Source organism: Pseudomyrmex gracilis, unplaced genomic scaffold (assembly GCF_002006095.1).
Source record: "Pseudomyrmex gracilis isolate BER0280 unplaced genomic scaffold, ASM200609v1 scaffold_8, whole genome shotgun sequence".
NCBI lineage: Eukaryota > Metazoa > Arthropoda > Insecta > Hymenoptera > Formicidae > Pseudomyrmex > Pseudomyrmex gracilis.
In genome coordinates, this window is record NW_018020592.1 from 1,113,542 (window position 1) to 1,128,455 (window position 14,914).

The 14,914-nt window shown below is 41.3% G+C and overlaps 1 protein-coding gene across 3 annotated transcripts in view; it reads left to right on the plus strand.

Moving 5' to 3' along the window:
* Positions 1 to 13,243: 13,243 nt before the first annotated feature.
* The window catches only part of LOC109860944 (microtubule-associated protein futsch), a 45,170-nt gene continuing 43,499 nt past the window's right edge, over positions 13,244 to 14,914 (plus strand). Inside the window, exons 1-2 of one of the 3 annotated variants that reach the window (XM_020440385.1) lie at positions 13,244 to 13,591; positions 13,844 to 14,178. Coding sequence is in view for 1 of the 3 variants with exons in the window: in XM_020440375.1 (XP_020295964.1) it covers positions 14,665 to 14,671 (7 nt within the window). In the remaining 2 variants the exon portion in view is untranslated. Of the gene's footprint in view, positions 14,179 to 14,557; positions 14,672 to 14,914 lie in introns of those variants that run through there. The other 2 variants (XM_020440378.1, XM_020440375.1) reach the window with 2 other exon arrangements.

The window sequence follows — 14,914 nt, forward strand, 5'->3', positions numbered from 1 at the left end:
GCGCGAGACGTTTTGCGCGAACGACGTGCGAAGGAAAGGTACGGAATACTGTCGGGCCTTCGAATTGGCGAACCTTGTAGCAAGGTAGCATCTCCGGCAAAGAAGTTATTCGCAAATTCGCACAACGTGTTATACGCGCTCACGTGATGTGCTATATACATGTAGACCAGTATATACCGTTACTGTTCGCTTTCTCTGCGGGATACTCGTTCGTCGGGAATGTATGCGAAACGTGTAACAAAATTCTCTACCGAAATCGTGTGCTTATTTCTCTTCGATTCCCTTTATGTAGGAATCTAATTTAGATAGAAAATAAAATAAAAATAAAAAAACAGTAAAATTTCCGATAAATTATTGTTGTCGTTTTTTCCTTAAATTCTAGATAAAAAATATTTGTGGATTATTTTGCTAAAATGGTTTTTGCTTTTGATCATTTACGGTTTATAATTGGATTACAAATTTCGATCTTCCGTAAAACTACGAAAGATATGTCCTATGCCGTAAAATAAAGGGTTTACTGCCTTTTCTTCTATATATTCATCGTTACAAACTTGTGCATTACAATAATTTATAATACGTACGTTGTATTCTAAATTAGAACTGTACACAATAAATCCAAAAAGATAGCAATTTATGCAAGACGTATTCATGATCTTGATCTTATATTTGAGATCGTCTTAAAATGCTGTATCGGTCATTTTATTGGCTACAGAAGATGAACTTAAGACGATGTTAAATATTATATTCGACTATGAATACTGGCCATTGACACGTCTGCGACGTGAAGCTTTACACGTCTCTGACTGATGCAAGTCGAGAGGAGATTATTACTAGGCGATCATAAAGATGAGAAATGCGCGCCCCCCGGCACGACATATTTCTCATGTACGCTTCACTGATGTAACGGCCGAGTTCTGATTGTCACGAGCGACGCAAAGACGAGAGATTGTACTAAGCAAGCATGAAGGTGAGAAGTGGTGCGCGTCGGCGCGGCATATTTCTCATACGTTTCACTGATATGGCGACCAAGTCCTGGTCGTCACGAGTGGTGCAAGTCGAGAGATTATTACTAGGCTAGTATGAAAGTGAGAAGAGCGGGGCCGTGTTGGCGCGGCATATTTCTCACACGTTTCATGATGTGGCGACCGGGTCATGCTGACTGATTGCAACTCGAGAGGAGATTATTACTAGGCGGTCATAAAAATGAGAAATACGCGTATTTCTCATACAAATCGATCTTGCGGTTTACATTGTACGAATCTTCTGTGTCGAGATAACAAAAGAAAAAACTGAGAAAAGACAACAATACAAGTATATAATCAAGAAAAACAAAACGAAAGTCACACGCGGAGAAATAGTTGTTCGATTTGTTTTATTAGCGCGAATAATTTTGCGAGAACTATTCACAACGGAGAGAGTTTGAGAACCGTCAACGCAGACTAGTATATAGACGTGACGTCATTGGCTGGATAGTTAGACTTGGTTGGACTTATATTTAGAAAGCCGTGGTAGGAAATAACCTGTTGAGCAATACTTGCTTGCACGAGATCCGGCGCTCAGGTGAGCGAGTTGGTTGGTGTTGCGTCTGGTCCTGCTTGTTCAGCGCCAGCTTCTGGCCGGTGGCGTTCGCCAGATCATGCGCTTTTTTCGCGCGAGAACTGCGAGCGAGAAACCGACGCGAGCATGTCAATGCCGAATTGCAATGGTTTACGCTATCTCGTAGGAGAGTTGCAAATTCTCCAGAGCAAATTGCGATCTCATCTGTGTCTCATGAGTACACGCGCTTGTGAATAAACACGTAAAGAATAAAGATACGCATAAAGAACAATTACACAAATATCGCGTGAGAACGTAACATGTATCTTTTAGAGTTTACCGCTTTTATTATAAACGTTTCAACTTCGAGAGTTACATGCGTGGAAATAACGAGAGCAATTATATCGTCATGCAAGGTGTAAAGCGTGAGGATTGCGCCGGGGGAATAAATACGACTATTACAGAACGTACGCCGATTAGAAAAGCGATTATTGTGGATTTTGCGTCGACATTGCGATAGAGATAAATAACTAAAATTGTCCCGATGCGGAAAGATAAGATGCAGGAATTTATTTATACGCGAGATGTTAAATTGCCGAAGAACGCGAGAGAGAAAAGAGAACTAAACGAGTAATTCACACATAGGTATTTGGTATTCATAGTCCGCGATCTTTAATTTAATTTATCTTGCGGTTTTAAGATCGTCTTCATTTCAAGATGTCGTTCTATCGATCACGGAGCATCTGACCATGAATTTAAGACGCGATCTTAAATATAAGACCGGACTACGAATACTGCCCGTAGTATCCTATATTTCTTGGCAAACTAATTCGGTAGCACATGCCGAATCGCAATTAATCAAGACACAGAGCAAGATAAAGGACAAGTGCGCCAGCTCTACGGCGGAGACTGCCCAAATGTTCATTATTTAAAGCGATCTACCAGGAGAACCTAAACAAAAAATGTTAATGGAATGCTTTTCACGATATGTCTTTTGATCACGCCAGTGGTTTTCATTTCAAACTTCCAAGCTCAAGCTTGCATAATATCAAAAAAAATAAAAAACATGGATATTTATTATTATTATTTCTCCTCTGTGGATGGGGAGAAGATTATATATTGTTTCCTCGGTGTGTCGTAAAAGGTGACCAAAGGGGAACTCACGGGAATATATATATAGTGAAAACAACTCGGTCAATACTTGAGAAAAATATCGCTCTTCTTCTTCTATTTTCAAAGCTGTCATATTGTTAACGAATATAACATTGTTTACATTATATTGAGAATAATCTGTTTAAATAGCTATGACAATCAGAAATATATTTAAAATTTTTTAAAATATTTTATCCTACTTTGTGTGTCACAGCTCTCTCGGGTCGCATTATAATAGGTGCGCTTATCATGTTGGAATTTTTTCGTGTGTAATAAGAGACACGCGAAATGTCGGCCATTCTGCTATTTTTTATCGAATGTAACACGCGACGGACGGCTGCATAGAACTCTCCGAATGCATTTTGGCTTGGCGGACAAGCGCGATCGATATACCGCGTTTAACCGATATATCGCGTGTCAGTCTTCATGTTTATAAAAATGACGTGCTTTCAATTCGACAAACGGGCGCGGTTCGGATGCGCAAGAAATGCATTACTGAAAAACGTTTGTGAACAAGCTTCAGAAACGGACGTAGATTTAAAAAATATAATTGTCGTTATAAAAAACCGACTTTCCGTGTATCTTGGTGGCATGTGTATCGTATCGATATGGAGCGAGCTTTGCTTATCTTCGCCACAATCAACAACTCTGTCAATTTGATAGTTGACAGGTCGACTCTTCGGAGCTTGAAGGATGTAACCGCACGCGGATATCAAGACGTCCGCACACACGTCACGAACATCTCACGTGTGGCATGTCCTTTGGCAGTTTAGCGTCTGGCGGTCTCTCTCTCTCTCTCTCTCTCTCTCTCTCTCTTGTTCTGCAGATATGTGGATTTCCTATGGCGGTGGCATACAGTCAGTGTATATCGTAAGTGGCTGCGGTATTCGGCTAGTCAGATCGATGAGGCGCCGTCGTCGTGGCGCCTCGTAAACGCCCCAGCTTCTACCCTCTTTAGTAAATCTTCATCTCTGTTTGTTCTTGGCGATTATATTCTGCGCACGATATTTGTCCCGCTTTATTGATTTTTTTAGTTGGAATATTTTTAATCACAAGTTTTTGAAATATTTTATAATAAATTCTGCACAACAGAGAGACGAGATCGATCGCAAAGAGACTATATTTTCCAACTTCGCGATTCATTCTTCTGATTTATTTTATATAACATTATGCGAGATCCGGATATTAAAATATCTGCTCCCAAAAATTTACGACAGTTTGTTATTACAAATTGCAAAATTATTGCCGGCGTACAATATATTTTTTTCGCTCTCTCCCGCGCACGCGTATAGACCTGTCATTTTTCTTTCTCGTATATCTCCACGGTTTGGTTTTTACCAGCTCCGGACACGCTGCAATTCAACGAGGAACGTATTTTTTATTGCCGGCTTTTGTCAGTGTCACTCGTACATTTTACATACCGTTGTGCGGAAAATATGAATTTTCGGTGTTTTCTACGATTTTTATTTACTATATAAATCGCTCTCGCACTCGTATCGACAGTCGATTCACGTCTCGCTTTGAACGCACGTACGTACGTTGCAAACACGTTCGTTTTGATCCCCGCGCGCACAAGCTGCTCTTTCTCTATCGCGAAACCATTTGCGCGCCGAATGCGTGCTTGCACGTCCGCCGAGTTGAAACGTACAATAAATTGCCGCATTTAATACCGAACACGAACTTGATAATTTTATCCACCGTCGTACAGACATTTTAATCAGCGCTACCGCAAAATAGAAATGTCTACTTTCTAACCGATAATTGAGAGAGACGTGAAAAAAAAACTACGTCAATTAATTGACGTGGCTCGAGAGAAGAGTGAGTTCCAACAAGGAAGAATTCATCGGAAGAATAAGCAATTGTCAAAGTTTTTTACGTAAATTAAATAAACCTCGCGTATATAATTACTTAGGAATTAAAAGCGTTTAAACGTGTTTTTTTTGAGAACCACTCTGAACTCAAAACTTGCAGATAAATGTTCTGACGTTTGATACGGCATATCTTTTTTTTTAAATTAACATTCCGCTACCATGACTCTGACACACATTTCCTCTGTTGTATCTCTGTACTGTATATCGACAAAACTCTTCGAAAAGATAAAATACACTGATACCCTTATCGATGTACGTTTGTTGGAAGTTTTTGTATAGCTTCGCTAAAGTCACCGAGTCCAGTTTGTGTTCGATATCGGCGAATCGTGCAATTAGACGCGGTCTACGTCCGGTGTGCACCTGTGCGCGAGAAGTCTCGCGAGACACGTGAAGATGAACACGCTTTATCGCGCTTTATCGCAAACGAGTTAAATACGAGGATCAAAGAGGCAGGAAAGGCGGATGCGGGACCACGAGCGTTACAACTAATGGACGCATCGCGTCACTTGAATGCACGCCGAGAGGTGCAAAGCGGAGCGGACGAATCGAACCGTGCAATAACGACCGCCACGCAACTATACGCCTGTGGTATTCTTAATAAGCATATGTATTACCGAACACGGCATTGTCGAACGGTCGAAGCCACGTCGTGTCTTGCTACGCCTCGCCAGACGGCCGTCGGTCACGAAGTCTTTAATTAGAGATTTTAATTACGGAGCATCTCTCTCTCTCTCTCTCTCTCTCTCTCTCTCTCTCTCTCTCTCTCTCTCTCTCTCTGTCTTTTTCCTTTCTCTTCGCGATCTCCGAGTGTTAAGCATTTCAAATACGTTCGCGCGTGAAAGGAAGTCTTGAAAAACGATTTGTGCTTCCAATTATGCTGGACGACAATACCGTTTTGCTTGTTTTTGCATCGTAAAAGTTCTTTTGAGTAAAATGCGCGCGCTATATACAAGAATTTTAATAAAAAGTCAACAGCGTTTGTTGTGTCGCCGCTCGGTAGTGTCTTAATTATTTTGTACTTTAACAAACTTAATCTGCTCTTCCGCTTTACGCAACTCACTTTTAAAAGATAAATTGTATGTGAGATGAAACACCCAAATGATTGGCATTTTAAATACCTGTTAATTGTTTTCTCAAAAGTGTCAACTTACAGATTTTAAAACAATATTCCCAAAAAATTTAATTTAAGTCTACGTCAAGTAAAAACCAATTAAAATTATAAACAAAAAAATGTTAACACAACGAGAAAAAATCAACAAATGCCAGTCAAAATAAAAGAGCGCTAACTAACTGGGCTTGATTTCCTATTCTAATATCTTTATTTCGCATTTTGATTTGACAGAATAATATCCGTGATAATGAGATTTCAAATGTGTCATGTTTGTCTTTAGAACAATTTGTATATTGTCCGCATATCGCTGAAATGCAGCACAGTACATGCGCGCTTAATTCTCGGCTCTTTGGTCTCCATCGCGATCAGCGATCGTCATAGCGTTGAAATCACGCATTATTATCAGCACCGAGACACGCGCAAACGATACTTGGAATTCTATATATAGGAATATTCACCTTTTTCTTGGATGTAGAAAATAATTTAATTTTCCATCCGAGAGTAAAGAGAAACGTGCCGTCTCAGGCCGAGATTTTTAATTCGTTTCCAATAAACCACGTACACGGATGCCAATATAGCGCCAATATAGAACGGCGCTAACAGTCTCTTATTTTATGCGAACTAATTTAATGTTGAGCTAAAAATAACGACGGAAATATCGGAATATTTAACATTCTAAAATAAAATATAATCTTACTTAGTAATTTTATCTTAGTAATTTTAAAATTGTTTCGCATCTAATTTGCGCAACAGCGTTTGTTTAAATTGGAATTACACGATTTCACTGTTAACAGAACTCCGGTTTAATTTCACCTTGACACCCGATTACTCAGATCTGCATCGAACTTTAATATCCGCGCGCGGACCTTCGCAATTTATCGGTGAAATTCCGTATTCGATTTGACGGAGCGTGGCGGATAATCCGCTTAGTGTAATAAGAGCGACAGGGAGATATTGTACACGGATGGGAACAAATATACCCTCAAGATACACTGGAAGCTGGTAACAGTACCGCGAGGTGTAAGCGATAATTATTGAGCCGACTCGCTCGGACGGACCGCATTGCATCGCGAACCGGTAGTCGTTGATAAGACGCGATAGAATCGCGTCTTGTATTTTTGCTACTTGTTTGTGCAAGTTTCGAATCTATATCTTTCATCTGGATTATTGCATGAAAAATTGCCAGGGAATTCGCGCGCACCTTAGAAAATTACGACGGCACAAAGTTTGTATGAAATCGACGAAAACAAATGACGCGAAAGGAAATAAGACCGCGACTAGTTTACCCTTGCCTATAAAATACGCGAGAACGTTGCACCCGATGCGCGCGAATCGATTCGCTCGTTTTTCACGTGGAATTGAGCTGACCTTTACGTAATGGTACACCTCCTTCCAGTTATCGTCAGTGAGGTGGAAATCAGAGGGGGTGTTCGATGCGCGCAATTAACGTGGACCGTCTTGTAATCACGCGATCGTAATAAATTTCGGTGCGCAACGAGCGCCGAGCTCGTTCTCCAAAGCGCTTCTCTCGTGCAAAGCAAAAGAGATGTATGCAGATATCTCATGAGAGTTTTCTCTCTTGACGACGATCGCGTATTAATTAAAATCATTTGCTCTGATAATCCCGCGGAAATTGATGTCGTTAACGGTATTATCGTTGCTCCGTCTGGTGAAAAATGCGCATCACACGATTGTAATCAATTCCGCGGATGCAACGTCACGGATACAGCAAAGTCACCGCGATATTTTCCTATTTTAAGCTTTGCTTGTTTGCTTGCTCGCGAAATGCAGGTGCGCAAGCACCTGCAATTATCAATATAGACTATCAGCGTTACGTATATTTTGAGTGAAAAACAGAGATAATTTTCTCCGGGCGCACTTTTGCGTGATACTTTTTTTTTAATTTTTGCCAGTGAACATATCAAGTACAATTTCGGTCTTAAAAATGGAAGAAAATTCAATTAAAACAGAATTTACCCTCGTGTAATTTATTGATCATTATTCAAAGACTGAAAATAAACGTGTCTCGATATTTTCATTAAAATTTCAATTTTCATGCGAGATTTTCCATATCGGCTGAAACTATCCTCATTAAATTCAAGCACCAAATTATATAGTCGCGCCACGAGAACACAGGTGCGTGGATATACATAAGTTGTGGATGTAAATGTAAGGGGGATGCGGAGCGTGAAGGAAGATCGAGCTTCGGGGAAGAAGAGAAAGGCGCAAAGGGGTTGCTATACTTCGGTTTCTGATGTTCTCAACACGGTTAGTAAGGGGCGCCGGTCAATACTAGCACCGCGCAGTATAACCAGGATCGTAAAAACCGCCGCCCACGCCCTGACTACCTTGTTACGTGCACGACTACTACTATTTTTAGAATTTTCAAGAAGACTGATTTTTGCGAAATTATATTATAATCGGACAGTTTATATACAAAGTGAAAAGTTTAACGATATTAACGAGAGAACTTTAGATAAATATTTTTGCAAGTTTACATTCTTACGAAAGGATATATATATATATATATATTTGCTTTGAATTGCAGTCATATATCATGTCAGTATATTTATGTAGACATTTTGCAGATCTGTACATGTACTTTTCACACATAACACATTTACATCTTCTATACAGAATTTACATAAAATACATCAAAGCGATATAAAAATAAACTTCAAGCAAAAAGAGAGTGTTATAAAACTTCAACGCTTTGCTTAAATTTTAAGATAGGCAAAAATCTTATTTTAAAATAAAACTTGCTTTTCACAAAATATTGTAGAACCAGAGCAGGATTTTGCAACTTTTGCGTGTGTTCGCAAGCAAGCGGATTGTTTTGCGTTTTTGATTGCATTTTTTTACGTTCTCAGCGCACTCGGCATTACGGCACTGGGAATCGCGGGATGCACTGCGGCAATCGAAACTATTCGGCGGGTCGATAAATCGGCGACCGCGATCGTGCCGCACGAGGACACTTTAATCGTGACGCGACGCTACGCTGACGCGGAGTCTCGTCGCATCAGCGTCGGGGCGGTAGCTCGATGTAAATCCATGGGATTCTGGGTGAACGAGAGACAAAGAGAGAGAGAAAGAGAAAGACAGACGAGAAAAACAGATGTAAATTACATTCGTTTCGGTGACGTTTCATCTCTCCGGAGTTGCGGGAGTGTTACTCGCTATCGCGAATACCGTATCAAATGCCGTCTGAAAATACAGTTAAACCAGAGTAGCACAGATGCAATTAGCAATTCATAGATCTCGCATACATAATCACTACCGCCGCTCGTGCAACTTAGCTTAAATGCAGTTTCACAATCGCGTCTTGTCAAACGCGTGGAAAAATAAATCAAAATCAATAGAATTTTGAGATAATTAACAGTCATTAAACAAAGATGTTGCCGCGCAAAGATGTTGTCAAATAAAGCACATGATATATTGTTAGTGTATATATTATAATATATATATTATTATAAAAAGTAGTTTATAATTTAAAATGCAAAAATTGACAACTGCTTTGTCGCAAAAAACTTACGGTTGCTTCGAAAGCCTGGTCGTGCCCCTTTAATTAGGCGAACTTTTGAATTAGTCTCGAACTTGTATAATATGTATGCATGAATTATAAACTCATTACGGAAGTTGGTACGTGTCTTATGAAAATACAATTATGGTCGGTACATCCTTGCGCGTTTAATGCTAATTTGACGTCGTTTGCGATCTCCCTCTCACGGTAACGTACGATTTTTCCAAGTTAGTTTTATAGAAAAAGATTAAAAGCGTATCTACGTAATCTTGTCTATAGAGCCATCCGGAGAGTGTATGTCTCAATAAAATATGTATTAATCCTCTTTTTAAAAGCGAGACACGTGCTCGCGCAACCTTACGAAGTACCTATTGCCAGAGTACTTCTTCTTTAGTGCTCTAAGGTTAAAAGGAAGTTTAATGCAAACCCTAGAAAGAGATCTGTCATTCTCGGGAAGAGAAGAACAAATACAACTTCGTCTTCGTAACTTTTGGTAGCGATACGAACGTTTCCCACGAAGCGAGAACGCAGTAACGCGTTGAAAAGTACGACCGTACTCTGCTTTTCTTAATGCGTTTGTCGCTTTGCATCGCATCGGTTTTTAAATAGTTTTTTTTTTTTTTTTTTTTTATCTTAGCAAAAGAGTCGGACTGTAATCAGAATAAACTAGAAACCGTTCTCGCGTAAGAGAAACGCAAATAGCGTAATTCCACTTCTTTATTAAAGATATTGTTTGCGTTCAGATTCCGGCACATCCTGTGTGTTCTTGTTTTTGTTTTTGCATTTCTAATTTCCATTATCTTACGGACTCATAATTACGGTATCGTGCGACTTCTGTAACACGCCACTTGCAGTTACAATTTTCGTGCTCCGTTCCGGAGCGCGATGTAACGCTCCAGATGATTGAAAACCGATTAGAGTCAATTATACACGGTGGCTTCATTACGCTCTCGTTCGTCCGCCTTCGTTACATCAGAACGCTTCTTCCGAACAAGCTGGTAGAAGAGGGCGGCAGCGGCGTTTCGGCTGCGTCAGGAAGTATTATAAGCGAGCCTGAGTGAATAGACGCATTAATATCGCAGTCACGTCCTCGTTTCTGCAAAACTGCACGAAAGTTCCTGCGAGACACTTGGATATTCAGTTTTGTTCCCGAGCTTTACGCCGAGAAAAAATTTTTAGGTGGAAAATTATAGCTTATCTTACTTCGTAAAGTTTTTACGGTTGTAGATCAAACAACAGAATCTTGTAGAATTTTACTGGAACTATATACGACAAAAAACGCGCATGTAACGAGAAATTGATTGAAAGAGAAAAAATGGAAGATATAAAAAATAAAACATTATAAAATAAAAAAAATGAAAAAACAAGTAATGTGATACTAATAGGTATATAAATATTAATATATCTTAGTCGGTGATGACTGAGGTCGGTCTTCTTTTAAGACAGAAAATTAGAAAATTGTTTCTATTCTCGGAAATGAGTTTTTGTCATTGTTACCTGATGTATCGTATCAAATTATCACCAGCCAATAGTGCAATGTGTTATATTTTTACGTCGATAATAAAACGATATTTTTTGTTTTATCACTTGCTCAAGCGCGTTGGGAGATCGCACTATGCACATTCCTCACTGCAATGCGACAAATGAGCATGACTCGAATAAATCGTTTTATTGCGTTCCTCGTATTTTGCAGTTTTTAATATACCATTATCGATTAGATTTTTTTATACGTGACGGCCGTTATTTTGCGTACCTACGTAGCGACAGGTTAGGTCGCATAAACAACGTGCTCCCCATTATGATCGAGGTCTTAAATTTGCATGAGAGAGCCGGTCTTCCAGGCGAGGTCCTTTTGGAATTGATATCATCACGCGGGATCACAGGATCCCGTGAAACGCACCTCTAATGGACTGTTTAGTAAAGTCAACGTAGCGCGAAATCTTTCATTAATCAACCGGCACGAATGTGCAATTAATTAGACGTGGATCGTGAGTAAAGTCTATCCATTGCTCACGCATGTATGTCGATTTTGCTACGATATTGGCGTGAGTATACGATATGTATGTCGTTTTGTTTTCGTCGAAAAAAAAACAGCGAACAGTGTTTAGAATTCAAAACAGACGGTGGCGTTTATTGAAAGAAAAGAAAAAAGACAAACAAAATGATTTGAAATATATCGAAAGAAAAAACTTAAAGTTTGAGAAAAAAAACTATGCTTTTTCTTGCATCGACCTTCCGATGACTGATGCGAGATCGTAAGAAACGTCGGAACTTTGCGCGAATCAGCGAAGTTTCGCGCGCGCTACGGCAACAATTTCTCGCCGAAATCCATTATTCCGGCCGTGCTTTGGAATCGAAACGGAAGGAAATTCTTCGAGTACGGGGATGGCAACTTTAACTTTTCCTCTTTCCCCACCGACGGTCACCGTCTTGTCACGCTATCGCGGAAAGACGTGAGGATATCGACTCGACCCCTCCGGCTTCTGTCTGATTTCTCTCGGAAACCGATAAATTCGCGACGTCTGAAGTCTGAACTGTGTCGACGAGCGGAAAAGAGCCAGAAAAATTGAACCGTAGATTTATTTAAACTGTCGAGATTGTCCATCAGTATGATAGCGGTAAATATTTATAATCATTTAAGTAATATAAAGCGATATTGAAATGATAAATTTTATAGACAATGTGAACAGACAAAAATCTAACTGCATGTAAGTAACCGAACTCATAGTTGGCATCTTCTCACAATAATTGACACTATTGAATTTTTCCAGTTGTTAAAATGTTTTTAACATTATAGTAGAATTAATTTGGATTTTTTATGACAACATTATTTTAAAGTCTTTTTAGATGGCACTCTTGAAAAAAAATTGACAGGTCTTTAAAGTGCCAGTTGTTGAGCTTAAACTGTCAATCACACGTTGGATGTATCTGGGGGATAACTCTATAAATCATTTCAGATTTTAATTATCTTTTGTAAAATAAACATTTGATATAGATTACAGGCTTTAGATACATCATGTTTTTTTTTTTTTATTTTGTAATGAAAGAGTTACGCTGAGCGAGAGATTAATTAACAGATTCTTACGGAGACGATACAAAATAGTCCAACAAAACAAAAACCTGTTCTGACCGATATAATCCGACGGAATAATACATCACCCAGTTTCCACTCGTCATTAATTGCATCACTCGCCCTTCATCCGCAAAATCATCCAAGTGACTATTAATCCTAGCAAATTATAGTTAATTGTCACATCTCATCTCGAATTCACGATAGCCTAATAATATTAAAAGCAGGATAATTTGATCAGATCGTTTCAATGTACATATAATGGTCTCGGTAAATTCTCAATTACGTCACATACCCGTTATATAATCAATTATCCTCTTTTTCCATAGGTTGAAACTGAACGACGATCGCGATAATTGCCTGTGTCGTCTACTTTATAGTCCTATAAAAGACCACTTTCAAGACATTAGGTACAATGTCCCGGGCACACCCGGGTGTACCAAGTTGACCTCTTTGTCATCAAAGACGCGTGCTATCTACCGATTTTGCATGCGCGCGTGTGTTTCCAATCTCTGCTATTATTATTCTTGCCCTTCTTCCCACCCTGATCCTCATTCTTTTGTCAAAAAGGAAACCCTTACGGGATTCCTCAATCCTGTTACGTCATTTTCGACAAGTCGCAGATCGCTCTCTTTCGCCGACTCTTCCGCGCTACACCGCGTGAACCTGACGGTCGGACCTATTGTGTTCTCCTTCCCCTTATCAGAAGGACCTCGCAGCAGTTTCCCCATTACTCGCGCGACACCCAGACGGACTTCGATGCGCGTACGCCCAGGAGAGTGTTCTACGCGTGGTCGTCCCTGACGGTGTATAGACCGGCGCGACGACGACGGTAGGCCCGGCTGCGCGAGCGACCAATCGCGCCGCGCGACTAGTGGGGGTGTCGGTGCGTCTCGCCGGGGAGGTGAAGGGTGAGGTTCCTCACCGATGCAGGGGGCCGCAACGCTGCGAGTCCTCCCGTCAGAGAGCCGGCAGCCCGCAACGCGAGTGTTGCTGCCGAGCTTTGATAATCGAGGGGTCGCCAAATAGGCTAACTGTGAGAAATCGTCATCGTTATCCGTGAATCATCATCACACCGTTGCCCGCCGTTGTCGTCGTCGGTCGCAACAAGAAAACCTCGTCATAGTTAGAAAAGGATTTCGTGCTTCATTTAACCCTAAACATCGACGGGGAAGTCTCCGCATCAGAGAGGAGACAACGGAACGTCGTCGTTCACCGTCGGAGGCCGTAGATCTCTCTACGCCGGGGGTCTCTCTCTCTCTCCCTCGCTCGCTCGCAACCCTTACCGTCTTCAGAACACCCGGCGTCGTTCGCTTGCAGTACTTGCTCCGGTACACATACATACATACTTGCACACATACTTGACACGTATTTATTCGCACGTACGTCACTCCTTATGAGCAATCACTCCACTTCCTTCCTCTCTTGTTGTTCCGTCCGCGACTGTCATTCCTGTTCTATTTTTCATCTGTCATCCGTTACTCCGTCTCGCACGCCGTATTTTATCTCTCGCGCGCTTTAATCTCAACCTCGCTTTAATCTCATCCGTTCTCAATCACTTCGGTCTTCTGCGTGTCGCATAGTGCGTCTCGCGGCGGGCAAAGAGAACGAGGTGGAAGACTCTCGCCGGGTCTCACAAAGTGAGAGCGGACGAAGGCTGCAAAGAGGCAACGGAGACGAGCCGTTTCCGACGTACAGAGAGCAGACAACTCGCCTCCCCTCCGAGAAAGAGTGAGAGAGAGAGAGAGAGAGAGAGAGAGAGAAAAAGACGTCACCGCGGCAATCAAGAGCGACGTCATCGTTCGCCCGTCAGCGACGACTCTTCAGGATATCCGAAAACGTGGAATTCGCTCGTCGGGAATTCCTTCCTCAATTCGGGACATTCGGAATATTGCTGGAGAACGTAACGAGTAATCAGGTGAGTGTTACTCGCTCTGAAACTTGGTCGGGAGGTTCTCTTTTGAATCGATCGAAATCCTCTGCGTGTCGGTGACCATTTAACCGGGTCACCCGACGAAAGGGATGGACAGACTCGACAGACACCTAACAAACGGATTGCGGTATATGCGGACTCTGACGAAATTTCCGAAACTTCTCGCGCAATGATATAATATGATGACGTATAGATTTTATCAGCCGCCACCATATACCGCCACCGCCGTCGTCGGGAATAGTCCGCGAGAGGGGGCGACTTGTTACTAAGGGGTGCACTGCAGTCACGGTCTGATAGTGGGGTGGTTTCGTTCCGAAAGTTTCGCCGGGCGGTTGCTGTCAAATTCCCGTTCTCTAGCCGGTCGTGTCGCGATTTTTCAAATTAATTATCTTCGATTGTGAGGAAAAAAACAGAATCAACGGAGATAATCGTCAAGAAAAACAGAGACCATCGACCGCCAGTGTCTGACATATGACAGGTAACATCTCCTTGTGTTGGAGCGCGTGTCGAATAGTCACCTTTTTGTGTGACTGAAAGACGTAAGACGTTGCGTATCGATACGCATCGTTGCGAGGAATCGATCGACATGTCGACCGCCGTAATATGTATATATATATATTATTTTCGACTGTCCCCTCCGTGTCTGCGGAATGTGGATCAATGATCTAAGACTATTGACCATGACTATCCGCGGAGGCAATCCGGCATTGTGCCCGTCTTG